We start from the raw sequence: 27265 nt of genomic DNA on the forward strand, positions 1-27265 counted from the left end.
TCGTCGAGACCAGGAGTTCGCCCGATCGGCAAGCTCGGCGCATCTGCCTGTCAAGAGCCTGAGTGCCACGGAGAATTGTGCCTTGCTCAAGCTTATCGATCCAAGAAATCTCATTCGTTGTGCATGAATCTTCTTGAAAAATTTGCCTCTCGACCAACACCTCATCTAAAGTTGACCGGCAGACGATGCCTCGTGGCCAACGGCGACTTCCTAACACAGCACACTTCTGTCTTGGCTGTTCTTCCAAAGACTGGTCACCGGTCACCACCTGAGATTCCCGTCCAAAGACCAAGGAATCTCTCCCTTCGCCTCTGGACCCTGAGAACTGCAGCTGAACGAGTCTCGTGGTGCAGAGAGGTATACATTACCGAGCGTTCTGCGTCTGTGCAAGAGCGAGAGCAGATGGATCGGCTTGCTCGCGCTGGGACTAGTGACAAGATGTGGGATGCCTCTCGGCGAGAATGAAGCTCGTCCCACACCCTGCCCACACGTCGAGCGGCGTGTAGAAATTGGGCAGCGTCGCGGCACCGGACCGCGATCCGTCGAGCAAAATCACTGGTCGCCCCCGGTCCGCTTCGTCATGAGGACCCTGAGCCAGATTGCCGTGTTCATTCCAACCCCATCCCCACACTTGTGTGCTGTCCTTCGAGAAAGCTGCATCCGCTGTCTCGCCAGACTGCCGCGAAACGAGGAGCAAGGAATGCTCGCTGCCCGATACGAGCTTGTTCAGCTCTGTTGCGCCGGACGGCAGCTGTTGTGAGATCTCGGAGAGATCGACCGAAGCCATCGGATTGGCAGCGTTGGTGGGTATCAAGGATCCGTCGCCTAGCTGGCCTCGGAGATTGTTGCCGCAACCGAGAATGGCACCTCCGCTTGGCTTGTTCCTGAGCGCGAGGGTGCTGTTCCAATTGCAGGTCATGTCCGCGATGTCGTCCGTTGATGACCCCTCTTGCGCCGACCTGGAAAGGTCGAGCAGTTGCGCTTGCTGGTTGGAGCCGATGCAATGCAGGTGTACCTTGTCATCGCCTTGGAACAGCACCGCCGTATGATGCCTCCCTGCGCGCACCCTGCATCGAGCCACACGCGGATCCCTGACCTGCCAGTCAAAGATGAGCTGAGGGACTGAGACGACTGGCGCCGGAGGACCCCCTCCTGGTCGTCGCGACGGCCCTGGCTGGTGTGATGCAACTTCCGGGATGCGTCCCACTTGGCCCTGACGTGCCGAGCCCCATCCAACCACGAGCATACGGCTCTGACCGCTAGCCTCTTGCTCGATGCTGATGGCTGCCACAGCATGCCTGATACCTGCTGCTACGTCCACAATCTTGAAGGCAACATCAGCGTCGAGGCCGGCCTCCACCAACGCCTCTGCGAACGATACTTGATGCACCGTTCTATCAACAACACTCAACGCCAATGCAGACGCGTTTCCGAGCTCGCCAAAAGTATTGTGTCGGTATTTGCCCAGCGAGATGAGCACGTCCTGTCTTGATGCTCCCTCATCGCCGGCTAGCGCACCTTCCAGAACAATGTAGCTGCAGTTCCAACCGCACACGATCCGTTTCGGCTGCCAACATGCTCCGGACGAGGCTGATCGGTGCAAGTCGTCACAGCATTGCAGACAGCCTTCGAGGTCGAGTCGAGTGAAGACCTGCACCGGCCTGCAAGGGGAAAGGGCAGCGTGAGCAGGTTCGAGCTGTCCCTCTGCTCCTGTTCCAGCTACCCAGATCTCCTTGCCAACCCTTGTTCTCGAGCTACCGTGCTCAGCTGAGATTCGGTCGAGCAGAGCAAGCGTATGGTTGCCGCCTGATGAAAGGTCGAGGATTGTGTATCCCTCGGGCGGAAAGCTCGTCACATCCTGCGGGTCGAGTCCGACGCGGCAGATCGCCTCTTGAAGCGTTCCCACGTCTCTGTCATGGCCGAGACCCAGTTGGTAGCCCGAGTTGCTGCCTGCGACCAGCAGCGTCTTGGTCATCATCGCTAGCCTTCCGATGCGGCTGTGCTACTCTATCATGGAATCGTGCAGCCGTCCATCTTTGCGAATTTGGCGTGACAGGCGCGGCAAACGTCAGAGATGGAAGACAGGAAGCAAAGCGCAAACTTGCAGAGCGGCGTGTGACAATTTCAAATTGGCATTCCGCGCTCGATGCACCATGATCTCCGGAGAGACTCAGCTCTCCCACGCTTTGCCGAACATTGCGGTGTGATCACACAGTCACGACACCTCGTTGTTCACGCTTCTCCCTCACATATGGTCAAGCCTCAGGCGGCACTCCCGGGATGGCAACTCCCACTACCCAGTGACGTGGCTCTGGGCTTCTCCGATGCGTGGGAACAAGCTGATCGATTAGAGCGCTACCATGATATAAAAGTACAATTGGATGGAGGTGCTACAGGAACATATCATGCCTGTCATATTCGAGATTGCGACTCACAAGCCGCAGCCAATCCAGTGAGCCCCGTCGAGGCAGGAGCGGATGCATCGCCGACAGCCGTGGTCGACTCGATCCCAGCATCGACTCGACATCCCACTCCTCCTGCGCCTCGGCCATCGTCGCTGGGTCTGGCATCATCTCTTGCGGAGGATGGAGCAGAACATCCCATGCAGGCTTGCCATCCCTGCTGTACGTCGAGAAGGGCAAGCTGCGGTACCCACCGGCGAGCTTGATCGGCACCATCTTGGTCGAGTGTGGTAGCAGCAAGAAGGGCTCTTGCCAGCCAGCGCCCGTCGTGTTGCGACGTAACAGGTTATCCTCTTCGTTCGTGTATGCGTATTCGGTTCCCAGCTGCGTTGCCTCCAGGTCCGAGCTTGATATATCGTACTCGCCACCAATGTCGAATCCAGGCGCATCCCCGACTTCGTTCGAACAGACGTGGTACACGGCAACCGCAAACGGAAGAGGCGCCATCGCGACGACTTGACTGATGGTATCTTGCCAGAACGTTTGCGGGTACAGGCACGGCAGACCTGTGCTGCTTGCCTTGGACACGAAGTGGCGAGGAGCACCCGTGAAGATGTCCCGATCCGCCACGTAGATCTCGACTAGCTCCAGCTGCGGAAGCAGACGAGACACAAGATTGAGGACGCCCACTGCGATCTTGGTGCCAATGCGGTCGTTCTGGTACTGCTTGCTGCAGCGAGCAGATAGGATCTTTTGTCGAGGCAGCTGATGGACCGCCATTCTGCGCAAGAAGCCCTTGGGCAGCTTGTCAACGCTGGGCATCCGTGCGATCAGCCTCATGTCGTACAGCATGCGGCTGCACGACCGCGCATCGAGCGCAATCAGATCGGAACGCTCGATGCCCCGAGCATCTGGGTTGGCGCGAAAATGCAGCGGCTTGAAGACCGATTCGACGAGCTCTTCAAAGGCGCGAAAGTCCGAGTCGTGCCACTGAAGCCGCGCCAAGGCTCCTGGTGGCACAGAGGGCAAGTAGGTGTCCTCTGGATCTCGGAGACGTTGTAGATTGCGAAAGTAGATGAGGTTGCGGCAGTGAGTCAGGATGGTGAGGTACTGGTCTTGATTGGCCATGCCATTCTCCTCTCGGCTGACCGCAAAGTCGAGCGCCTTGACCGAGCTTGCTAGCCGCTTGTTGCTGGAGATGGTGTCGCAGAACCGTTCGATGCGCCAATATCCCAGCACATCATCGTCCCGAGGTGAAAGTGTCACGCAGGCGTACAGGGGCACGATCGCACGTCGATACCATGTTCGACCCACCAAGCACCACCTGCTCAGCGTGTCAGCGGGAACGTGCCAGCTGCAAGTCTCGACGATCTGGAGCGCGAGCTCGAACGGCAGGTGACACCACGTAGACTCAAGCAGCGGCTCGTCGAGTGCTGGCCAGTCACAAGGGTGCCGCCATCGATCACCGGTCGTCATCGTGCGCAGGTAGCAGCTTCGACCAAGGCGATCATGACGGTGATGATGTCGAAACGGTGCTGTCAATGCTCACCGAGCAGGTTGTGGTTGGGAAGATGGTCGCATCAGGAAGGGACCCATTTGGTCGGCAACGATCGATGGCAAGGCGTGATGCGCTCGGTGCTCGCCTGGCCAGCCCGTATCGGTATCGTTCGAAGGAAAGAAGATGTTCCTGCAAGCGAGCTTCAAGAAGCTAACTCAAGGCTTGCATGAGGTCTAGATAGCCGAGCACCCTCTCGACGAGAGGCTAGATCCTGACCTCGAGAATCTCGCAGCCGTCTTCCGATCCGAGAAGTTGCATGCAGAGCTTTTCAAAGTCAGCATGCTTCTGCCGTGCGTCGGCGTTCTCGGCCTCGCACACGGGAGCGGCCCTGACACTGAAGCGCTGCTTTAAACCATCGTATAATAAGCATCGGCAAAAAGAGGCAAGCGACACTAAAATTCTCACACTTCGCTTAAGCAGGCCAGCAGGGCGGGAAAAGGAATGGCATGCACATCGATCCTCCGCTCCGCTCGGTTTCGATCCAGCCAATGTCCTGCAGCCACCGCGAAGGGAAGGACTGAGGCTGCGTCTCGTACACGGACGGTCACCTGCACTGGACGCTCGGACCCTGTGCATACCATCGAGTCAAGGCGTGGCGATGCCAGCGTGCTCTTCGGAACGGAAGCGGCTGCACGGTATCTTTGTTCGGAACGAATTGTCAACTCAAATGGCCGGCCAAGCTTCGATCGTCACGGCGCCGGGCACCTCTGGAATGTGCGAAGAAGGGATATGCATGGCTGTGATGGTCTTTTGACACAAGTCATCCCGACCATGTCCGGACATACGACGAAGTGGAAAGGACGAAGCCTTGCTTCTTCGCCCATTGCAGAGCTGCGGCTGGTCCGTGCTAGAAGAAATCCGGCTCAGTGTCAGATTGGACTTGATGTTGGTATTTGAAATTGCTCTCGCGCTGAACAGCCACGTTGCCAAGCAGCCCGATTGAGTAGATTGAGCTGCCCGAGCGGGAAGCGGTCGACTTGGCTCAATACCAAACCAACACCAACGCTCAGGGTGTTGTTCTTCTCGCTGGTCCTCCTTCTCTCCCCCACACCTCCACGTCACAGATTGTCTCTGCTCACCGCCGCCTTTGGTATCACACTCGTCACGCAGTAGCCACCATGCCGTCGATACAGTCTTCCTCGGCGGGCATTCTCGGAAGCCTCTTCGAGCGAGCGCAGGACGCCATCTTTGCTCTCTCGTCATGCTTACCATGCACGCCCGAGACATCCGTGCTGAAGCTCAACGGTCGCAACTTCCAGATTGTCAAGCTGCTAGGAGAAGGTGGCTTCAGCTTCGTCTACCTCGTCAAGGACCAGGACTCAGGTCGACTGTTTGCACTCAAGAAGATCCGATGCTCCGGGTTCGGCGCCGACTCGTTCCAGGAGGCGATGAAGGAGATCGAAGCCACCAAACGCTTCCGCTCACCGCACATCATTCCGATCTACGACAGCTGCGTTGTGCAAGACGATGCAGGCTCGGGCACACTTTTCGGCAATCTCCCTTCGAATGATCCAGAAGGAGGCCGTGGGGGAGATGGAGGTAAGGTGATCTACCTCTTCCTGCCGTTCTACGAGAAAGGCAACCTGCAAGATGCGATCAACGCGCATGTCGTACGAGGGACGCGGTTCGGAGAGCGAGAGATGCTGCAGCTGTTCTTGGGGACGTGCAAGGCGGTTCGAGAGATGCACCACTATCGTCTGCCGAACGTAGGCGCAACACGCAGCGGCGGTGGTGCCTCGTCGATACCGCGCATGGAAGTGACGCCGCCTCAAGACCCCTTCTCGGACTCACATGCTGGTGGCAACGGAGACGAGGCACCGCTCATCTCGCACGACGGAACAGCAAATGATGAGAACGACAACTCTTCGTATCCTCCGAAGCCGAACAAGGGCAAGGGCCGTGATCTGGGCTATGATGGCGAGACGGTGCAACGACCAGCGCTGGACGGAGGACTGGAGCAAGGTGGCGCGGGTGAGCTGCTACCGTATGCACATCGCGACATCAAGCCTGGCAACGTCATGGTGGCGGATGATGGCAAGACGCCCATCCTCATGGACTTTGGCAGCACCATCAAAGCGCGCGTCTACATCAAGACGCGCAAAGATGCCATGGCGCACCAAGACATGGCCGCCGAGCGCTCGTCCATGCCGTATCGAGCACCGGAGCTCTTTGATGTGCCGACCGACGCGACGCTGACGGAGGCGGTGGACATCTGGTCGCTCGGTTGCGTGCTGTATGCGCTGGCCTACCTGCATTCGCCGTTCGAGACGACACAGACGATCGAGCAGGGCGGCTCGATCGCATTGGCGGTGTTGAACGGGTCATACAAGACGCCGCCGAGCTCGGAAGATCCGTACTCGGAAAAGACGCGCGAGATCATCAAGTGCTGCATCCAGGTCAAGCCTGAGGAACGGCCAGGGATCGATCAGATCATCGAGCTTACACGGGCGGCTCTGCGTGGGTTGGAGTAGACACTGTGGCTGCCGCACTCTCAGCAATGGACGCACCATGCCTTGGCAAGACGCCTCGATGACTGCTCGTCCGACTGTTTACTGTGCTTATACGTGTGCTCTGTGGACAGCAATGCCGCGAGAAGATGTTCGACATGACGTCGCAAGAATGCATATCGGGAGATTCGCCAGGAGAAGCCAGTGGGCAAATTAGGCAAGCAGCGTGTGTAATTGCATACTCTCGCCCATCCTTCATCGAAAGGCGCTCTGCCCGAGTGGTTAAGGGGTAAGTCTCGAACTACATTTCGATCGTCCTTCTGTGACGAGTTAACTTATAGGCTCTGCCTGCGTCGGTTCAAATCCGACGGGCGTCGACAATTACTGGTTTCTTTTTTGCTATCATCATTGGCCCCCTTGAATCCAGACAGTTGACGGGTGGCTCAAAGGAAGACGGCAAGAAGGCATGTTGATTGAAGCTGTACTGCACAGGCGCAAGGAACACAACAACGACTGGTTGGTTGGCTATGACGAGTGAGAGAGATGTTTTCTTGAAAGAAGAGCGAAAAAGAGTTCGAAAAAGAAGGTAGCAAAAACACAATTTGTGAAGGCGATCAACACGACGTCAATGGCCGTGTAGAGCCGGCGTCACCGCATCGCGACAGCTGCTGTGGACGGTATGGAAGGGAGGTGCGGAGGGGGACAGGGCCGATGTTGTTGCTCTGAGGTCCTCTTCGCAAAGCCTTACCCCGCACTGGAAACGTTGTTTGAGACTTGAGCGAGGGTCCAACGACCCCACATCGCTAGCCGAGCGCCGCTTTGGACCGCATATGTGCGAGGCCTGCTTTCTGCACGGTCTTGTTCAGGAACAAAGATGAGAGATTCCACATCAGCTCGACGGCACCATTGACCGATACAGACGCGAGACACGGTATCGTTGCCAACGGAAGGGGCACCTAGCGTGGGATGCAGCGAGGAACACAAGGGTCTCTCAGGGCAAAGCCGCGGGATGTTTTTCTTGAGCGGAGAAAGGTTGGCCCGCAGGCTCGGCAGACGATCTCCGCGACAGTTGACACTCCGCCAGCGCGACCAAGCTGGATCCATAGGCCGTCCTGCCCAACCGCGTGGTCAGCTGGCAAGCTCTCGCGAAGGACACAATGTTCCTGCTTGGGTGCAGTCGCGAACAAAGGCTTCGCTTGCGTGCAAAGCGCGTCCTTCTCCGCCTACGTTCGATGAACCGGCCCAGAAGCCAGATCTACCGGTCGGCCCAATCTCTGCTTGCCGGGTTGTCCTCCGGCCTTGACCATCCGAGCTGCACACCGCAGCCTCTGCCGCACGATGCACTGCAACATGTTCTGCATCGCATCTCAGCATCTCTGCGAGAGCTGGAAAGTGCAACAAAAGCCAACGGAACTCTCCGTGTTCGCAACGCTCTGCGCAGCTTCGTGGCCTGGGGCCCCCAACATCCGTACCTGGTTAGATGTCGCATGGCGATGACTCCACGACGTGACACACGCATGATCACTTCCCTGCAGTCAGCTCTTCGCTTCAGCTTATCGATGGAGGCTTGCACTTCTTGGCGCATCGTCTGGCGTGACCGAGAGACAACGCTGCGAACCCCACTCTGCTGCGCATTGCACCATCCTCACTACGATACTACGACATGGAAGTTACTTTGTTGGACAGCGGACGGAAGCGTTGGAGCGAAGAGTAAAGGCTTCTCTACGCGGCTTCTCTCGTTGCCGAAGGCACCGGCATTGATCCCATCTTTACCGGAACGGCAAGCAGACCGTCGGAACGCATCTGGCTGAGTTTGGTTTTGATGGACGGGCCGCGCAGAACAACATTCGTGCCCCGCACAATGCAAACCAACCCACTTCAAAGCAAGGCACGCATCAAGGGGAGTGCTTACGTTGGGGGACAGAGTGACATTGATCAAATTCAACCTCAGCTGGTACTGTCACTCTGTTGTTGCTCAGATCTTTCCGCCTGCCGACGGCAAGGAGAATTCGAGGCACTGGTCTGGTACCGTTGCACAGAGATGGCAGCTCTTCCATTGTTTGCGCGGCGGGCCGAGCCAGTGTATAACCGGAGGGCGGGTTCCGCGGGGGATTTTCTTTTACTTTTCTCTTTTCGTTTCCGTCTTTTCCTCTCGCTCTGCTGCTGCCCCCTGACTTCTGGATTCTACCTTTTCGCCTAATTTTGACGGGTTTCTTGCCGAGCCCGCGGTTGGCACAGCTCCGACCGACGTTGAGCACCTGCCCAACTCGGCTGGCTCTCAACGCCACGACTGACAATAAGTTACCACTCGTACAAAGTTGCTGACTGCACAATACTTGCCTCATGCACGCTGCTGCAGACTCGTCTCACTCTGATCGTTGATGAGAAGCGCGTCTACTGCTGCGATTCTGTTCACTCGCTCCAGGTAGCTGTCTCAGGGGGGAAGCTGTAGGGACAAAGCACTTGTGAAGCTGACTCGTGGTCATTGCTGCGGAAGGAACGCTCAGGTACGCCACGCAGCATCTCGCGAAACGTTTTCCGCGGCCATGCGTCCTCTCTCCGAGCCCCAAGCCTCTCTGCTCCCCAGCCCAATCGTATGCTGGCTCGCTGACCAGCCCCCATACTGTCACCAAACCAATCAGAGACCTCCTGATGCACCCCGCGCTGCTCAGCAAACTTCGCCATGCAGGTCCAATGCTGCACGAGCTACCCCGCAACCGATGCGATGCGGAGCTGCTTGGCTCCCCCCGCACTTTGAACCCACCCTCTCTCTTTTCCGCAGTCGCTGCGTTGCATGTCAGCGTTTGTGACTGGTGGGGTGCCTGATGAAAGGTGCGCTTGTTGTAGCAAGCTACGGAATGGTTGCCGCGCCAAGCGCTTCATTTGTGTTCTCTCTCTCGTGTAGTGCAGAGATGAAGATGACAGCCAGAGGGCAACGCTACCGTGTGAACCTACAGCAGGCACGGACAAGCTCTCCGTACAACTCTCTACATGTGGGCAACGAGGCACTCGCTGCTGATGAAGGGGCCACCGTCGTGTGGCGCATGCCTATAAGAAGAGGCTCCGTGCTCGGGTCGCTCTTCTTCCCCCAGGACCTTTTTCCCACAGCCCCATCCACAACCTCCCTCCTCCCTCGCCTCAACCGCCACCATGTCGACCACGACCCCCACCTACATCCCCGCCGAGCACCTCGAGCACAGCGACAAGGACGGCTCGGCCTCGTCGCACCACTTCCAGCGCGCCCACCGCAAGAATGGCGAGCTCGAGCTCGGTGTCACCGAGATCCTCGAGGGCCGCTCCGATGTCCCTCACCGTCAGGTGGCCCACTCTGCCGGTCTGGCCGACTGGTCCGGCCGTGTTCGTTTCGAGCAGGCCATGCCCCGCCTCATCCCCGCCCTCGTTGCCGAGTTCTTCGGTACCATGTTCTACTGTCTCGCAGGTGAAATGGCTACTGCTGGGTTCCTCATCACCACCTACGGCGGCTCTCCCCAGGGTAATCTCACCATGATCGGTTTCGCCTATGCTTTCGGAATCACTTTCGCCATTGTTGTCTGCGCCACCACCTCGGGTGGTCAATTCCACCCGGCCTTCACCATCGCTCAGTGCGTGTTCAAGGGTTTCCCGGTCAAGCTGGCTCCGTTCTACATCACTGCGCAGATCGTCGGTGCCATGGTGGCCTCGTTGATCGTCGTGGGTTCGTGGCACGATGAGCTGATGAAGATCACCGAGCTGTTGCATGCGACTGGCAAGTCGGCTGTCATCTTCTCTGCCGAGGGTCCTGCCGGCGCTATCGCTCTGTTCCCCACTGCCGGTCGCTCGCTCGGTAGCATCTTCGTCAACGAGTTCTTCGCCGACGTGCTCGTGGCCATGATCGTGTGGGCCAACCTCGACGCTGCTAACCCGTTCACCGGCCCTCAGGTTGCCCCCTACACCATCGGTCTCGGCTTCGCCGTCGTCGTCTGGTGCTTCTCCTCGTCCAACGTCGCTGCCAACTCGGCTCGTGACGTCGGTGCTAGGTTCGTCTGCGGCATGTTCTGGGGCTCGGAATGCTTCCCCTCCGGCTACTCTGCTCTGGCTGCCCTCACCAACATTCCCGCCACCCTCATCGGCTGCGGTATCTACACCTTCTTCCTCTCGGACACCCGCCGCCCCGCCGCCGCCGTCACCCTCAACCACATGCACGAGGAACACGTCCGCTCCATCGAGCGCGCCGAGACCATGCACGCCGAGATGCTCGACCAGAAGATCGCCCAGACCCTCAGCCGAGGCGGCGACGCCAGCGCCCTCCAGAAGAAGAGGACCAACCTCAGCGTCAAGAACTTCTAAATCGCTTCCCCTGTTTTTGTCTATGCTAGAGATCGTCACGGGAGATACCGAATGATATGATGTTGTTACGATGCTTAGTCGAGTGTGATTGTCCGTTGGTGAGTAAGTGAGTGTCGATGATGATATGCTTGCGATGAGGGATCACCACTCGACTCCGTCCTGCGCACTCTGGCCGACAAGGCGGAGCACCGCGTCTTCCTCGTCCAAGAGCTGTTCCACGAACGCCAGGCTCAGCTTGCATCCGTCAAGGTCTGGTTCCAGTCGCGTCCTGATTCCCGCATCCGCCTCGTCCGTATGTGATTCGAGTGTAACTCGCGCTTCAGCCAGATGCCGTCGAGCTCCGCCATTCTTCTTTCGTCGCGACTCGCAGAGCTGGATCAGCAGCTCGTGAGCCTTCCGCTCATTCTCCTCCGAGACAGTATCGCGGTAGCCAGTGAGCGTCTCCTCCCACTTGTCCAGGTCCGATGCACCACCGCGACCATCGACCGGGTGCACCTTCCTGCCGGCTTTGACCCCCGCATTCGCCTTCGTCTTGGCCACCTTGGGCGCGCTTCCCTCCGCCGGTGTCGCGCGCAGGTTCAACGCAGCCAGCCTCAAAGCAGGAACCAACCGATGGCTCGGATGCGGCTCTGGGTATGGATGCAGCGTGAACTCTCCCCAATAGCCTCGGTTCTGAAGCAGCTCGATCTTTTCCTCCCCCTCCTCACCCTGTCGGTTCAGCAGATCTTCCACCTCTGGGTCGACCAGAACATCCACATACCGGCTTCCTTGCCATTGTTGATCCGGCGAGAGATCGCGCGGGAGCACGAAGCCGTACTCCGATAGCAATGATTCGTTCGAATGCGCACCGTAGGTGATGAAACACTCATCGCCTTCCTTAGTCACCGAAGGTGACCTTCCTTGCGGAACATCGGGGGCGTACATCTGCAGACCACCATCTGGCAGATAGCCCACTTTGCATTCCCTCGCTGGATCACTGGTGTGATTGGCCATGTCGAGCATGGGTGCAAGGGTAAAGTTGTCGCCGTGCCTGGCGAGGCCGAGCGGGAGAAAGACGCAGCGCGAGTTGACGCAGTGCCACGCCCAGAGGAAGAGGGGCTTTTCGATGGCATGGATGATGTCGCGCGCGAGAGCAGGGTCGGAGGTGAGCAAGGAGGGCTCGGTGAGGACGTCGCAATTCGAGTCTCGAAGGGAGAGGAAGGTGGACCAATCGCTCTCGAATCGGTGTCGTACCTTCTGTTGGAGATTGCGGCTATGCGGTGGTAGCGCTTGCAAGAGGCTCGCAAAGAAGTCGCCTTTCCACGATGTCTTCCCTTCTCGTTCTTCCTTGAGTCGACTGGCGACGAGCGACCAGGTCAGCGGCACACTATCAAAAGTACCCGGCAGCGTCTGGACGAACAGCCGCAACACGTCGTCCTTCGTCGTCGCCTTTGACCTGCCCCGCCCCAACTCCGTCTCCACATGCGCCCGCGCAAGCAGCAGCGTCAAGAGCAGCGCAGAAGACAGTCGACCCTCGTCACTCCTACCTTCGCCACCGCGTGTCACACTTGCTTGCAGGGGAAGCAGCTCTGGGCGGAAGAAAGACTTGAAGCTCTTGACGTTGATAAGTGTGTCGGCGGGAAGCGTGAGCAGCACCTGCTGCGCCTCGACAGGGCAGATGAAGACCAGACCTCGACCAGCGGGCACTTGGTCTGAGATGTGGACCAGCGGGGTTGGCGTCGAGGCTTGCGAAGGGCTGAGATTCAACAGCTGTGTGAGCAGAGCGTTCTGCTTGAGCACCGAGTGGCTGTCCTTCGCCATTGTGACTCAGCCGCGGGACGCTTGAGATAAGTCGAGGTGCGTCACTCGAGCCGCATCGTAGATGGTCGACACCGCAAAGCGGAGATACCGATGGTCAATGGGTTGTACTGTGGGTCGACGGCGCTCCCGAAGGTGAGGGTGTGGGAAAAGAAGTGAAAGCTCGTCGGAAGCTTCCATTTCAGGGTCTTCTCAGGCAGACTCGAGCCTTTTTTTAGCCGTCGGCTTTTCCTCGGTGAATTCTTCCGGCTTGGCTTTCTTCTGTATCACATTTCTTCTGACACCTCCCGCTTAAGTCAACCCAAGCACGTGCTGAGCTAGCATGGAGGGGACAGCTTCGAGATGCCAATGTAAGACGTACATCAGCGGCTTGAACATTCAGAACAGGTAAAGCGACAGGACTGCGAAGAGAGCATGGATTATATATGACAGAATGAGAAGAAGACTTTGCAGAGTGTATGCGTGTGCGTGAGTGCGAGAGACGTGATGGACAAGCGATGCGGACAATTCGATGTATGTACAGCTTTGATCTTTGTGATCGCATCTTCAAGCAGGACTGTGTCCGCTATGAGAGCTGGAAGGCGAGAATGGTGTTGGAGTGGCCACTGAATCGGCCGAAGAATCTTCCGATGCGCTCGTTTGCAATCGCGGCTTCTCGAGCTCTTCCGACTCGGCAGCGTTGTACACGACTCCCTTCTCCTTGTTTCGGGGTAGGAACCATCCCGGGTGGAAAGGGATGAATACGCCGATGGCTAGTAGGATCATAAGCCCGTCAAGGACGTCGAAGTACACCTCGGTCGTCGCCAAGTAGCCTACCCAGCCATCGGCCATCTCGACGATCCTGTAGATGCACCTGACGAGGATGAGCAGCGTGCTGACGCCAATCACTTTGTTGAAGATCTCCACCCTGCGATGGGGTCGTTCGTCCTTCGCCAGCCTCGCCCACTCCCTGAGCCTTCGGATGTTGTAATCCAGATACAGCAGCATGAACGGCGCCGTGACCGCAACTTGCACGCTGACACCGGCGATCATGATATTCTTGCCGGTTTCCACCTGGTCCTCGGTCGTCGCTTCCGCTGACATAGCTCCCCCGACCGCCTGCACGACCAGCGAGCACAGATCGCCAAAGCAGAATCCAATCACGTACCACTTCCTCGGGATCCTTGACCACCTGGATCCAAATACATCCATGACGTTTTGGAAAGCGACGTAATTGACAGCGCTGATGAAGGCGGGACTGAGGATGAGGCAGACGATTTGGGCGATGTAGGCGTTGCGGTTGAACGGGTTGGTGTGACCGAAGGTCCGTGCGATCCATCCGGCGAGCTCGCCGGCAGCAGCGACGATCGCAATGAACATGAAGCGCGGAAAGGCACGGTGAAAGAGGAGGAGAAAGGCGTGGATGAGCATGACAAGGCCGAAGAGGGTGGAGAAGAGGATGCCCGTCCAGAGAGCAGGCCGGAAGCCATAGGAGGAGTTCTCAATGCTGCACAGCGAGTCGGGCATCGGATCGACGCCTGTGCAGTCGTAGGTGTCCATGGTCGTCAGGTGAGCGTTGCGAGGAAATTGCTCAAGTGTGACGGGAAGGGGCGCAGGGATGATGGTGTGAGGAAAGACCGGCAGAGGGCTGTAGAGATCATTGTCCTATGGACGGAAGGGCGTACATCGTCCTGGACCCAGGTCTATATAGCTGAGTGACCCGCCGATTCTCAATCTTCGTCTGCTGTCAGTAAGAGGAGGCCTCCGCAGCCGGCGGCCGAGCGTTCCTTCTGCAAAGGACGGTGGAATAGACACGCAGGGCCCAAACGGTATCGGGCACGAGTCCGGGAGCGGTCGAAGAGGCTGCTTCATTGACGCACACCGGTGTCATTGCGACGTAAGCTCCGAGCGATTCGCAGGACACGAGCGTCGATCAACCAAGCTCAAGACAAGCGACGAACCCTTGTCCGACTCTCTCGTGCATCCCAGCGGTACGCCCTTTATCACACTCTGGAAGGCCATCAGTGGTCGTTCGGAAGCTACGGCGCTCGAATGCTGTGTTTCTGGTCAAGCTATCATAGAGCGTAATCGTAAGCACAATGGACTGAACAGGCCTGGATTGCTTCCTCCGCCTAAACGCCGGAAACTCTGGCGGAAGGATGCATCAGCAAACAGAGCGCCTTCTGGTAGCGAAGTTCTATCTGATTTGGCCGGATCGAATTTGCCGAGAAATAAAGGTGACAGCTGCGTCCTCGATGATGACGGCTCAGAGACCGCAAGCAAAGCCCACATGATCGCGTCGCTCGCGGGCGTGTCTCTTCTCGATCCGTCATGAGATGAGGTACGCTACGCCGCGGGTAGGTTCGGGCCGTCTTGGCGGTCGATGAACGAGGCGTCTTGCCACGACGTCTGGTCATTTCGTCGATCCTGGTTCAAGGTCCGGTCCATATTCGGCGTCTAACGCTCGTCCGAGCGCGTTTCGCGCCTGCTGAATATGCGCCTCCCACGCGGTCGAGGTTACGAGGTTAGCATCCGCGGGCACTCGTACGCACGTGGTCCAACACACACCTTCTCATGAAGGCTGTGTTAAACTACGATACGCGGCTCTCGAGAGCGACTCGCGCTTTGAATGGCGGTAACCTATCTTTCAGGTCTTCTGGTCCCAGTTGGAGCAGGCGCAGAAACGGCCTTGTGATCGACGATGGCAGCTGTTCCCACGGAGCGAACTCGGATGCTCAGGCGCAAGATGAACTTACCGTCAACATTGCACGATATCGAGATGCAACGCCAGTTGCTATCGGATCACTCCGCGGACCTGCTGCCACCTTGCGTAGCCTTGGGCCTTGATCGCGTCGATCCTGGTTCGGGGGGTCTCAACGAGCTTTGACGAATCTTACTACAGCGACTCGATAGCTTCCGAAGCTGATGAATGAGCAGCTTTGTTGGTCCGATCGCCATCCACGGCAGCTCCAAGTGATCGAGCCTGACCTCGTAGCGGCACCTAGTGATAGCATCGTGACCGTGGGAAATGGATGCAGCTCCCATGTAGCGTTGTGGTGGCTTCAAACCTCGCTCAGGTTGATTCCGTTGCTCTTTCGGATGCTGCGAAGCTCAGAGATTGAAGTCCCAGTCGTCCAGCTCGAGCTCGCGAGACTCTGACCTTGGTCCACCTCCTGCTAGAGCCTGGCATCTTGCCGGGAACATGGTCTGGAATGTTTTCCGATCTTACCCGGCGGCGACAGTGTCAATCAGACCTCTTCCTCGTTCTTCAGTGGCATCAAGGCGGTTATTTGCTCACAGCATGTCCGAGCGTACAAGCGGGAGCTTATTAAGGCGGCTCCCGCAACGTAGCCTGGCGATAACGAAGGTGAAGCTTGGCAAGCAAAAGGCTCCAGGTCCGCTCACCACCAGGCGTGCCACGCGATCTGACACGCTTTTGGTGTGATTTTCCTCGTCAAGATCCGACCAGCCAAACGCCGAGACGTCAAAAGAACAATGACGTAGCATGAAAGAGTGGAAAGGATTTGCACCACACCCTGTTGGGGCAGCCTCGCTTCACTGCCAGGGTCTAACGCTACTCTTTGCAAACGTGAAAAGGAGTCGAATCGGGACTAAGAAAGCTTTCAAGCTGGCACATCAATGCAACTCCGATCAGCCTTGGGACAATGAAGGCTGCGCCCCAGTTGCCAAGGTGCTGTGACGATGTCGGAGAGCAACGTTCCGCTTTGCTGGGTCGATTGAAAGAGCCTCTTGACCGTTGACCACCACCAACATCGCTGATCAGACCAGCTCGCTATCATGTCTGCCCCAACCGCAACTCAACAAGGACCTAAGGTGCTGCTCACCGGCGTGTCGGGCTTCGTTGGCTCGCACGTTCTCGATCAGCTGCTCAAGTCGGACCGTAACTACCACGTCACCTGCGTGATCCGATCCAAGGCCAAGACCGAGCCGTGGCTGTCAAAGCAGTTCGCCGACGACTACGGTAGCCGTGTCGAGGTTACTGAAGTCAAGGACCTGCTGGCTTCAGGATGTCTCGATGACGCCGTCGAGGGCAAGGACTACATTGTCCACGTCGCCTCGCCCTACGTGCTCTCAGCTAAGAACAACAAGCGGGACATCATCGACCCTGCCGTCCACATGACGCGCAATGTCCTCGAAGCGGCGCTCAAAGCCGAGAACAAGGCCAAATCTGCTGGACAGACGCCGCAGCTCAAACGCATCGTGGTCACCTCGTCCTTTGCAGCGATCCTCAACCCGCTGCGTGGCATCGAGAGGCGCGACTACACGTACACGGACAAGGACTGGCAACCCATCCAGTACGCCTTTATGGGCATGTTCTACTCGCCCCTCGCCTACCTCATCTCCAAAACCCTTGCGGAGAAGTCAGTGTGGGACTTCCTTGAGAAGCACAAGCCCTCCTTCGATGCTGCCACGGTCAACCCACCCAACATCTACGGACCCATCATCCACGAGGTCAAGTCGGAGGACGCCATCAACACCTCATCCGCCGAACCGTGGAAGCTGTACAAGGCCGGTGGACCCAAGGGGGATGGCAAGGTGCCACAGGAAAGCTTCTGGTCCTTCTGCGATGTCCGAGATGTGGGACGAATCCATGTGGCGGCGCTCGACAACCCAGCGGCGCACAACACGAGGTACCTCGCCTACGGCGGCAGCGTCTCATGGCAAGAAGTGGCAGATGAGATCCACGACAACCCGGAGTACCCACAGGAGCTCAAGGATCACATTCCCAAGGGCGAACACGGCAAGAAGACCCGTCCTTCCTCGCTGTCCAAGATGGACACCAGCAGGGCAGAGAAGGATCTGGGGATCCAGTTCCGCGACTGGAAGGAATCGGTCATCAAGGGCTCGCTCTACAGCTTTATCGAGATCGAGAAGAGCTGGGGCCGATGATCTTACTCAGAAGCGGGGTGTTGCTGTTCGACTTATACCTGCCTCGCCGCCGTGTCACACTCTCCGATCGGCCCTCACTGTGCTCCTTGCTGCCCGTGTCTATGTCTCTCTAATCACGCGAACCCGAAATCAAAGCGTAGTAATGCTTTGCTTTGTGATTCCCTATCGCCTGTGTATCACACCTCGACACGATGACCGCTGGCAAGCTGCTTTGCCGCTTGCAACGCACCCAGTGCTGCTCCTACACCGCTTCCGTCCTTGGCCAGACCGATCTTGACGCGCTTCTCGCCCTCCTCGCCGATCAATTCGCGCAGTGCCCCTCGCATCCTCTCCTCAAAGTGCGGGTAGTACTCGATGACACTGCCGTCCATGCCGACCTTGACGCCGTCGTCGTTGGGTCCGGTGCTCTGCACGTTGCCGGTCTGCACCATGGTCGCTGCGATGGCGACTGCGCTCAATCTCGCCGCGCGCGTGCCGACGATCCTGCACACCGTTCGCACCGTCTCAATGTCCTCTGCCGAGATGTGCTCCTCCTTGATGCCCATAGTCGCCACGAGCACGGTTCGCGTGGGACTCGATGTCGACGTCGCATCCTCCTTGTCCGCCTCGATCGCCGACATGTACGCCGTATCGAATCCGTACTGTGTGTTGAGCAGCTTGCTCGAGAAGCCTTGGAAGAGCACCAGCTGGTCGATCAGGTGCAGCAGCACACATCGAGCCACCTCGCCCAGGTACATGCCACTGATCATTTTTTCGAAAATGTGGTTCCGCGGTCGGATGGATTCGCGGTCCACCTTGTTGTCGAAGATCGTCACGGGCAGGGCTTTGCGTTCGTCGTCGAATCCACCCCATTCCGTGTTCACCACCATGTGGCTGATGGAGCCCTCAGCGGTCTTGAGCTTCTTAATCTTGCGAATGTCTTCGAGGTAAGCGCCGTTGGTGCCCGTGCCAAAGATCGCACTGATCAGCGCACCCTTGGCGGCGTAGGCGTGGGCGAGAAGGGCACCAACCGTGTCATTGACCAGAGCACTGCATTTGACCTTGATGTGCTTGCGATCGAGCGCGTCCTGCAGCAGCTGAACGACGTCTTTGCCAGGAGCATCGGGACAGTTGAAGCCCTTGGTCCAATGGATCAGGTGGCCGCGGTCGATGGCAGATTGCTCCACGGGGAAGCTGAAGGTGAAACCGAGGTGGAGAACGTCTTCGGTGGAAGTGGTGCCAAAGTCTGTGAGAAAGTTGTCGATGCTGGTAGCCATGTAGTTGAAGAGGTCGTTGACGGGTCCCGTCTTGAGCTGATCCGACACCTTGTACTTTTCCTGCTTGATGGTGAAGGTTCCATTGCCGTCGAGAGCCACTTCGCAGACACGCAGATTGGTGCCGCCGAGATCAAGGGCGAGATAGGTTCCCTTTTCTGTTCCGGTGGGCACACCTGTGACGAAGGAGGGGATCATCTGCATTTCTGCGCCGTGGTTGGCGAGGCCATAGTCGTAGAGTTCCTGGAAGCGTGCGCTAAGGGATTCGAGCAGGGGCTTGTCCAGGGTGAATTGCTCCTCGATGGCTTGAACGGCTTGCTGCCGTGATACAGGCGGTACAGCCGGCATCGTGGGATCGGAAGGTGCGGAATTGGATTTGAGTTTACGGTATTAAGGTTTTGCGATGAGATAGTGAGTGGCTTGTGACGATGAAGGATGAAGCTGATTCCAGGCGGAAGGATGAAGCGATCGAATGAGCTGCGACGACGGATGAAGCCGAAGGAGATGGTGGGGAAGGTGGTGTTGTCAGACGACTCGTTCGTCGGGAAGATTCCAAGGTGATGATGGCCGTGCGCTCGCCTCTGCAGGCCAGAGGAGCATCGAAGTCGAGCCGAGGTCACGCTCACCTGGCCCAAATCAGAGAATCCCCAAGCTTGGCAAAATCGACAACGGCGCAGCCAGTCACGCCCTTGCATCAAAGAACAAAAAAGCAAGCCAGCATGGGCCGAGCGTCGTTGACCAAAAGAAGGGTCGAAATTGCAATTTGAGACGGAAGAACTCTCCGCGCAAGCAGGCAACGACATCGAGCAGCGCAGTGAGCGCAGCGACCAGCAGCACAAGGTACGTCAAGGTGGTTGGCTGCTGCGCTTCCAACAAGGAGATTTTTCGGTTTCTCTCTCTCTCTCCGCTCTGCCATCAGCGCATGGCTCCGAGCGGGGGCCGAGCGAGATCTGCCTTGATCTTGTTCTCCACAATCGGGCGATTCGCTTTCTTCCCTTCCCTCCGAAGAGCATGACCGAAAGGGTCCTCTCTGATGATGCACTTTTTCCATTATCATCTGCCGCTGAGCCTCGAGGAAGAGCTTTGTTTCGCATTGTCGGACACGTTCGCAACGCGGAGAAGCTCTTGCTTCTGGACACGTTCCTTCCAGCTGTTCTTCTCGTTGGATCGTCAACCTTGTCGCTCTGGCTCGGCTGTGCCGTTGCCTTGGCACGAAGCTGACTGAGTCTGCAACCGAGACTGTCTTCGGCATGTCAAATCGACCTTGCTCCGTGGCTGGCTGGGCCGTTCGTGATCCTATATAACACCGCATGGGTGGTCTGTGTCACGACTTGCGCCTCTTCCTCATCACCTCATCACAGACTTCCGCTAGTGAAAAGACGTCTCTCCGCAAGTCAGTGGGGAGCGATGCCCGCCATCACACACGGCCTTGCCTCCGTCGGCGCATCCGTTGTGCCGACACCGCATCTTCCCAGCCCGCACCTCTTACCATCGGACATCTTCCATCATCTCGGCCAGTATTCTCCTTGGTTCCCCGCGGATACATCGTCGGACTACGCCGATCCCCCTGATCAATGCGCGGTCACGTTTGTCAGCCAGCTCGAACGACACGGCTCTCGATATCCCACCGCTGGTGCTTATAGAGAGCTGCGCAAGACGCTTCGTCAGATTGCCAAGCACCTAGAGCGAGTGCCGGACACGGGCAAAGGCGTCAAGGCTACTGAAGGACTCGATCCACACCTCAAGTGGCTACGTCGCTGGGTGCAGTCCAAGAAGAGCGAGGATGGAGGCATGCGCAACCGTCTCGGCAATTCCGAGCTGACACCGTACGGCCAATATGAAGCCTACTCGTCAGGGTGGCGCTTCTATGAGCAGTACGCACACCTGTTCGAAGCGCAGCAGGTCGACGTCAACGTGGACTACGATGTTGAATCGGATCGCAGCGGCGCTCACTCGAATCCATGGCTTGATTCGATCTGCGCCGCGCCCCAGACACCCGCTGAATCCAGCGCGTGGTCGACACTGCAAGTGCTTTCTGGCATCAGACATGGAGTCTGTCAGGCATTGCGCTTCATAACGAGGTCAGATCCGTCTGATCTTCATCACGAGCATCGAGAGAGACCCTTCGTTCGAGCTTCGGGAGCAGATCGTGTAATCACCACCTCCCGCTTCTGGCTCCAAGGCTTTGCTCATTCCCCACACAAACCCTTTCGTCATGCCTCGCCCGAGTCCGCGCCGTGGCCGCAGAAGGGACGTCCAGCCGTACTCGACGACCTCAAAGGGGGCAAGCCGCATCGACGCATCGATCACCTCCCCAAACCCGATGTCATCATCCCAGAAGCACGCAAATCGGACAAGCTCGGCCAGGTCGCCAGCAACAACACGCTTGACGTCTACACCTGCTCCGCATTTGAGCGAGACTATCGCGACAACGCTCGCAGCCCTGCCTCTATCAAGACGGCTGCATTCGCCGCCAACGCCACGACAGCCATTCGCGATCGACTGGCGAGCCAACTCGGCGTTCGCAAGGGTGGAAGCAAAGACCGACGTGGAGAGAGGATTCACCTGGAACCGCGCCAGGTGCTGCAGCTTTTCAGCCTCTGTGCCTTTGACACGGTGGCAAGGCTCGATCCGTACGGCCTTCTGTATGGAGATTCGAAGCGGAACGAAGACGCTGTGAGCCCCTTCTGCAGTCTCTTCAAGCCGGAGGAATACGCCAGCATCTACGAGATCACCACGGACATGGAGAAGGACTACGGATTTGCAGCACATAATCCGTTGCACAGGGCGCTGGCGACGCCTTGGCTACGAGAGCTGCTCGCTCGGATGGAGGATCGCTCGCCTGTCATGATCCCGCCCACTTCCATCAACACCACCCTTGATGGGGATCAGCGGACTTTCCCGGTGCCCTCGGCGAAGGGACCACGAGCTTTTGCGGACTTTACACACGACAATCAGCTCGCACCTATCATCTCCGCGCTGAACTTGTGGGATGAAAAGCACACTTGGGTCACCTCCACGACGACGCCCTTCTCGGGCAGATTGACGGTAGAGAAGCTCGAGTGTGGCAAGGATGAGTACGTTCGCATCTTGGTCAACGGCCAGCCGGCAAGCACATCGGAGGGCAGCTGGTGTCCGAGTTCAGATGATGGCTTCGTGCTGAAAGGGGATCAGCTTTGCCCGCTTTCCACATTCCTCCAACCACTCAAGTGGGTGGACCACGCCGACGAGTGGGACAAGTGCTACTCCAAGAAGGGCAAGAAGGTGGAATCGAGCGATGCATCTTTCCCCTAGAGCATAGCAATGCATTTTTCACCGACGGTCGCAAGCGCAAATATCTTGGTCTTTGCCGTCAGCCACTCAATGCGTGCAGTGTTGCAAGGACGTGAGGTTCCTCAACATGGAGATTACGATGAGAATGAGGACAATGTGGCGACAGCTACTGGATGATGAGATCGGGCAGATCTTACGAATCGGGTGATTAGGAAGAAAGCGGACAGCAGCGAAAATGGAGAAAAAAGTCGTCTGCCGCAGAAGATCTCGTAAGCTTGAGTCTGCTTTCATCTGCTTGTCCTTCCTCTCTTTACTCCACCACCACCATGTGAATACCCACCTGCACGTCTCAGACAGTACGTATACGCCGCCTTCTTTCGACCAGGCTCACCTCTGTCCTCCTGTTGCCGCCGCCGCTGCTCCTTCATACATCCGGCAATGAGCGATCGCGCTAGGTTTTAAAAAGCGCTCAACATATCTGGCACCTCTTCGCCGAGCCCTTGGCTCCGATGGCAGGCCTCGTGCTTGTCGTCCGCTTTGGTCGATGCCGCAACTCTTCAATCTGAGCCGTCTCCCTCCTTTGAGGGATCTCCCATGGCAGCAGTGGCAGCAAAGCGAGGACGCAGAGGGAGCCGTCTGTTCTTGCCTCAGTCGCTGACTATTCTATGCTCGTTCGCACCCTGTCGATGCTTGCAGAGTCATACACCCTTTTGCACATTCACAATGTTCCGACCTACGCAGAGCACACTCTTCCGTGCATCGCTGCGTCAGCTGGCGTCAGCGTCCAATCAGCCCATCCCACCTGGATCCGAGATCAACGCCGTAAAACGCACCGCCGCGACCATTCTCCCGCCTGTCAAGCTGTACAGGCGCATCATCCGTGCCCACAGGAAGCTTGATGCAGACATGCGCGCAGTCGGCGACAACTACGTCAAGGACGAGTTTCGCAGACACAAGGGCATTGACAACCCGCTTCAGATCATCGGCTTCCTCAGTTCGTGGAAGATGTATCTCGATCAGCTCGAGGTGCAGCAGGGCCAACCTGGCGGATTCAGAGGCGAACGTCTAGATGCACAGCTGCTGGAAAAGATGTCGGACGAGCAGATTTACCAGATTCACGAGCTCATGACGGCCACCCAGGAGGCGTACTCGGATAAGGCCCAGTCTCACCCTCCAAATCAGCAGAGGGAGATGGCCGAGAAAGCCGCTGCCGAAGCTGGCATGTCGGTCAAGAAGAACGACTGAGCCTAGCACTTTCTGTACGCTACCGTCCTTGTGACCGCTCAACGCGCTCGCTGCATCTATACCTCTTCCTTCCGCTTCCCTTGCATCTCACGCTGTCCCCTCTTTAGCATTGCATCTTTCGTTCGTCTATCTGCTGTATTTCTAGTCTCAACCTGTTCCCTGCATCTCTGTTCGAAACACAATGACTGTGCTGACGCTTGGTACAGCTGCTCGCCGATGAGGTCAAGTCAACGAGGTCGAGTCGACTCGAAGAATCACTGTCGGAAGTCGGAGGCAAGCTGTCGAGCTCGAGCCAGAAATTTTTGAGAATCTGAGAAGAAACTCATGAAGACTCTGGACCAACACCTTCCACCCTCACACGACTCAGCAACAGCATGGGTGGGCATCAGGGCAACGCGGAGGCCTCCTCCAGCGTCACCACCCTTCAAGATGGACTTCGCAAAACTAAGCCGTACTGGTACGAGTTCCAGACGTATGCCAAGCTGCGCTGGTTCGGGCGCGAGCTCATCGAGATCATGACCACCGAGTTTCGCGATCGCACCAAGGAGTACTACGTCTGGGCGATCCACAAGGGCATCTGCACCATTAACGGTCAGAAAGCCGACATTCAGCAAATCGTTGGCGATGGCGACAAGATCTGCAACAGCGTCCACCGCCACGAGCCGCCGGTGACCGACGAGCCCATCAAGATCATCCACAGGGACGACGACGAGGGCATCCTGGTCATTGTCAAGCCCGGCTCGATACCTGTCCATGCTGCGGGGCGGTATCTGCGGCATACGCTGACGGGCCTGCTCAACACCGAGCACGGCATCGAGATGGTCTACACCACCAACAGGCTCGATCGGCTTACGAGTGGCATCATGGTTTGCTCGACAAAGAAGGAGACTGCGTCGCGACTCGGTGCTCAGTTCGCTGCTGGCCAGGTCAGTAAGGCCTATGTTTGTCGTGTACGGGGCCAGTTTCCGGAGGGCGAAATCGTCTGCAAAGAGCCTATCCTCACTATCGACCGTCAGAGCGGCGTCAACATCGTCCATCCCAAAGGCAAGTACTGCGAGACCATCTTCGTCCGCCTCTCGTACGACGCCGACACGGACTCATCCGTCGTCTTTTGCCGGCCCATTACCGGTCGCACACATCAGATCCGAGTTCACGTTCAGTATCTTGGCCATCCCATCTGCAACGATCCCATCTACGGTCATGACGTGTGGAGCAAGGTCGATCAGTCCTCTTTTGCCGAGGTGATACCCGACCAATGGAAGAAGGTGGGCGGCGAGATTGGGCAGAAGGAGGTTGAAATGATTGTGAATGCGATCAAGGGTGACCAGGATGGACAAGAAGACTGGGCGCGGTGGAAGGACGAGGTGCTGTTCAAAGACATGATCGCCCAAGAGGGGCTAGAGAACGTACACGTGCCCGGTCCCAATGGTCGATCCAGTCGACCTTCAGACGAGCTGCTGAAGCGTGCGCTACAAAAGCTGGAGGACGACAAAGGCGAGGTTCCGGCAAAAGGTCTCAATCGACCCGCCGACATTGAGACAGCGTGGCAGAAGCGGGTCAGGGAGCAATCGTCCGACTTCTGCCCCGAGTGCAAGATCCCGTTGCTGCCAGATCCTAGGCCGGAGGAGCTCTACATCTACCTGCATGCGATCAAATACTGGACGGACGAGTGGTCTTTCGAAGATGCCCTGCCCTGGTGGGCGCGGGAGGACTGGAAGTCCATCTCACCTCACGGCTCGGGCACTCGCGAAGGTGCAGCAGAAGCAACCTTGCCGCAAGGTCTGGCTGTCGCACACACAACCGGAGCTGAGCTGAGCGGCGGTGCAATCTCGACATTGATCACGAGCGAGATCGAGGAGAAGGCGTCGAGGTTGGCGGATCCGCAGAAGTACGCAAAGCAGGACCAAGGCGTCGAGCTCACCCAACTGCGGCAGTTGGTAGACTTTCCGCCGAACGACATCGTATCGACTTCAAGGACGAGCTCGACTTCAGCTGCGACAGCGAGCATCAACGTGCCAGTCGTCTTCCAGGTGTTTGGCGGATTCGAAGACTTTGCACAACGCGAGATCCTTCAGCAGACGCTCGCGCGTGCCTCTCAGACAGACGCTGCGCTCACCCCTCGCCAAGCTACGTCTTCGAGCATCCACTCCGGCCATGTCCGCGTACTCGACGACCAGCTCGCAAGACACGGCCTGGAAGCGTACTTTGACGCCAAGCTCGGCATCGCCAAGACCGCCTACCTGCTGACAGCGATACACGAGTTTCCGCGCGATCTAGCTAAGGAGCTCAAGCACGAAAAGTTCATCGGCGGCGCGAGTAAGCGAGCCAGATGGAAGGCGAAGGAGCTGCGAAAAGTATTGGCAAAGAAGGAGGGCAAGAAGCTCGGGACACAGCCGACGACGCCGGGGCTGATCGAGAAGCCATCGATCCTGCGTCAAGATGGCGACGCCACCGACGTGCTGTCCACCACGGTCCCTGATACATTGTCTCTGACAGAACAACAGGGTGCTGATTCACAAGCAATTAGTGTCACTGCAGCGGTCAACGAGATGGGCATTAGCTCACCAGCCAGCGAAGCCGAAATGGACGAAGGCGCACCTTTCCCTTCGGAAGTGAAGCTCCTCAAGCTCATTGATACGGTTTGGGAGTCGTCCCTTCCGCAGCTCGACGCCGCGCTCGCGAGCTGGACGCGCATCACCGAAGCCACAACCTCCCGACCCCTTATCGCCGCCTCACGCACCTACCGCGCAACCGTTGATCGAGCAACATACAATCTGCCGAGCCTCAATTCGCAGACAATGGAGCGCTACGTCGGCGAGCTGGCGTGGGATTGGCTCAACGGCCTCAACACCCCACCTTCCGACACCACCAACTGGAAAGTCGACCTGGAGCAGCCCATGCTGGATATCACACTGAAGTTCTTCCCTGGCTTCGGGATCGGAGATGAGTTCGAGAAGGAACTCGCCGAGGACGACGACCCAGCACTTAAAAGCGAAGGTCAGATCGCATTCATGGTCAAACTGCCTTCGCCTGTGGGACCGAACCCTCGGCGACCAGCTGGTAGGAACGCGTTGCTGGTCGGAGGCACCACAATGGCCGAGTATCGTGCTGCCTCTCTTGCTCTAGCTCTTCCGCTTCCTACCAAGCGAAAGACCAGCACCGACGTCCAAGAGGGCGAGACGCTGGGGCCGCTGCGCATCCTCGAACCGTGCTGTGGGCACGGCTCGCTAGTCTTCGAGACGGCGGCGATGCTCGAAGCGCGTGGTCTGACCGGCGAGGTACTCGGCGGCGACATCGACGAAGAGACTGTGGCCCGCGCACAGCAGATCTCGGATCTCGCTGGTTTCTCTCCCTGCACCGGACCCGTCAAAGTCACCCTTCGCGGGGTCGACGGCACAGACAAAGCTTCGCTTTCGCACTTTGTCGGCGGTACCAGCTCCATCGACGCCATCTTGACCGATCTGCCCTGGGGCAAGCGCGAGAAGTCCGCACAGTCCCTCTCGAAGCTCTACCACCTGTTTATCGAGTCGTGGTTCCCCGTCCTGCGAACTGGCGGATACATCGTTGCGGTCACCGCGGAACACAAAACGCTGTCGAGGGCGCTGGGCGTGTTCGAGACGACATGCAGAAAGAAGCGTGTAGGGAGCTGTCTCGTCATGGAAGATGTCAGGATGCTAGATGCGGACGCAAAGGTGGGAGAGTGGGAGGAGGACAAGGTCAAGAGGCAAGGTGTGTTGGAGGCCAAGCGCAACGCCGGGATGAGGAAGATCGAGATCGGCTACCACGTGTACGTGTTCCTCATCCGGAAGATCGCCATCTAGAGCGGGTGATGGGGTGTCACTCGGCCAGTTGATGAGGAGCAATATAGAACACGATAATAGTTACAGGAACAATTTGTCGACACTTGTCGCCCTTCATCGAACCCTTCGCCCATTTGTGGTCAGTACCAGTGCAAACGGCGTGATGCAATTGCGAGGTGCAGTCCAGAACGCTCGCATGCGTGACACTCGCATGGCTAGACCTTGCTGACCTTGCGGTCCGAAAGCGTGGTTCACCATGTGCCTGTTGACGATG

General features: G+C 57.7%; 11 protein-coding genes and 1 non-coding gene across 12 annotated transcripts; 7 read left to right on the top strand and 5 right to left on the bottom strand.

Moving 5' to 3' along the window:
* Nucleotides 1-427: 427 nt before the first annotated feature.
* On the bottom strand, nt 428-1978 carry PSEUBRA_006072 (Regulator of chromosome condensation, RCC1; the record flags this gene model as incomplete). The annotated part of the gene is made up of 1 exon (XM_059465685.1): nt 428-1978. The coding sequence occupies one exon, from the start codon at nt 1976-1978 to the stop codon at nt 428-430; it is 1551 nt and encodes a 516-aa protein (XP_059321722.1).
* A 412-nt stretch (nt 1979-2390) lies between these two features.
* On the bottom strand, nt 2391-3878 carry PSEUBRA_006073 (uncharacterized protein; the record flags this gene model as incomplete). Its single annotated transcript, XM_016439441.2, has 1 exon — nt 2391-3878. One exon carries the CDS (start codon nt 3876-3878, stop codon nt 2391-2393), a length of 1488 nt encoding a protein of 495 aa, XP_016289765.2.
* Nucleotides 3879-5078: 1200 nt separating this feature from the next.
* Nucleotides 5079-6431, top strand: PSEUBRA_006074 (Protein kinase domain protein; the record flags this gene model as incomplete). Its single annotated transcript, XM_016439417.1, has 1 exon — nt 5079-6431. The coding sequence occupies one exon, from the start codon at nt 5079-5081 to the stop codon at nt 6429-6431; it is 1353 nt and encodes a 450-aa protein (XP_016289766.1).
* Nucleotides 6432-6671: 240 nt separating this feature from the next.
* Nucleotides 6672-6784, top strand: PSEUBRA_006537. Its single transcript has 2 exons — nt 6672-6708; nt 6740-6784. It is a non-coding gene; the product is annotated as a tRNA-Ser (tRNA).
* A 2773-nt stretch (nt 6785-9557) lies between these two features.
* PSEUBRA_006075 (Major intrinsic protein) lies at nt 9558-10733 on the top strand (the record flags this gene model as incomplete). The annotated part of the gene is made up of 1 exon (XM_016439424.1): nt 9558-10733. One exon carries the CDS (start codon nt 9558-9560, stop codon nt 10731-10733), a length of 1176 nt encoding a protein of 391 aa, XP_016289767.1.
* Nucleotides 10734-10874: 141 nt separating this feature from the next.
* Nucleotides 10875-12533, bottom strand: PSEUBRA_006076 (uncharacterized protein; the record flags this gene model as incomplete). The annotated part of the gene is made up of 1 exon (XM_016439431.1): nt 10875-12533. One exon carries the CDS (start codon nt 12531-12533, stop codon nt 10875-10877), a length of 1659 nt encoding a protein of 552 aa, XP_016289768.1.
* A 543-nt stretch (nt 12534-13076) lies between these two features.
* PSEUBRA_006077 (RTA-like protein) lies at nt 13077-14069 on the bottom strand (the record flags this gene model as incomplete). Its single annotated transcript, XM_016439433.1, has 1 exon — nt 13077-14069. One exon carries the CDS (start codon nt 14067-14069, stop codon nt 13077-13079), a length of 993 nt encoding a protein of 330 aa, XP_016289769.1.
* A 2238-nt stretch (nt 14070-16307) lies between these two features.
* PSEUBRA_006078 (NAD-dependent epimerase/dehydratase) lies at nt 16308-17420 on the top strand (the record flags this gene model as incomplete). Its single annotated transcript, XM_016439414.1, has 1 exon — nt 16308-17420. The coding sequence occupies one exon, from the start codon at nt 16308-16310 to the stop codon at nt 17418-17420; it is 1113 nt and encodes a 370-aa protein (XP_016289770.1).
* Nucleotides 17421-17596: 176 nt separating this feature from the next.
* PSEUBRA_006079 (Hexokinase, C-terminal) lies at nt 17597-19021 on the bottom strand (the record flags this gene model as incomplete). The annotated part of the gene is made up of 1 exon (XM_016439437.1): nt 17597-19021. One exon carries the CDS (start codon nt 19019-19021, stop codon nt 17597-17599), a length of 1425 nt encoding a protein of 474 aa, XP_016289771.1.
* Nucleotides 19022-20080: 1059 nt separating this feature from the next.
* On the top strand, nt 20081-21967 carry PSEUBRA_006080 (Histidine phosphatase superfamily, clade-2; the record flags this gene model as incomplete). Its single annotated transcript, XM_059465686.1, has 1 exon — nt 20081-21967. The coding sequence occupies one exon, from the start codon at nt 20081-20083 to the stop codon at nt 21965-21967; it is 1887 nt and encodes a 628-aa protein (XP_059320317.1).
* Nucleotides 21968-22669: 702 nt separating this feature from the next.
* Nucleotides 22670-23191, top strand: PSEUBRA_006081 (Complex 1 LYR protein; the record flags this gene model as incomplete). Its single annotated transcript, XM_016439466.1, has 1 exon — nt 22670-23191. The coding sequence occupies one exon, from the start codon at nt 22670-22672 to the stop codon at nt 23189-23191; it is 522 nt and encodes a 173-aa protein (XP_016289773.1).
* A 374-nt stretch (nt 23192-23565) lies between these two features.
* On the top strand, nt 23566-27012 carry PSEUBRA_006082 (Pseudouridine synthase, RsuA/RluB/C/D/E/F; the record flags this gene model as incomplete). The annotated part of the gene is made up of 1 exon (XM_016439456.1): nt 23566-27012. One exon carries the CDS (start codon nt 23566-23568, stop codon nt 27010-27012), a length of 3447 nt encoding a protein of 1148 aa, XP_016289774.1.
* Nucleotides 27013-27265: the final 253 nt, after the last annotated feature.

This window comes from Kalmanozyma brasiliensis (genome assembly GCF_000497045.1).
Source record: "Kalmanozyma brasiliensis GHG001 unplaced genomic scaffold PSEUBRA_SCAF8, whole genome shotgun sequence".
NCBI classification, from domain to species: domain Eukaryota; kingdom Fungi; phylum Basidiomycota; class Ustilaginomycetes; order Ustilaginales; genus Kalmanozyma; species Kalmanozyma brasiliensis.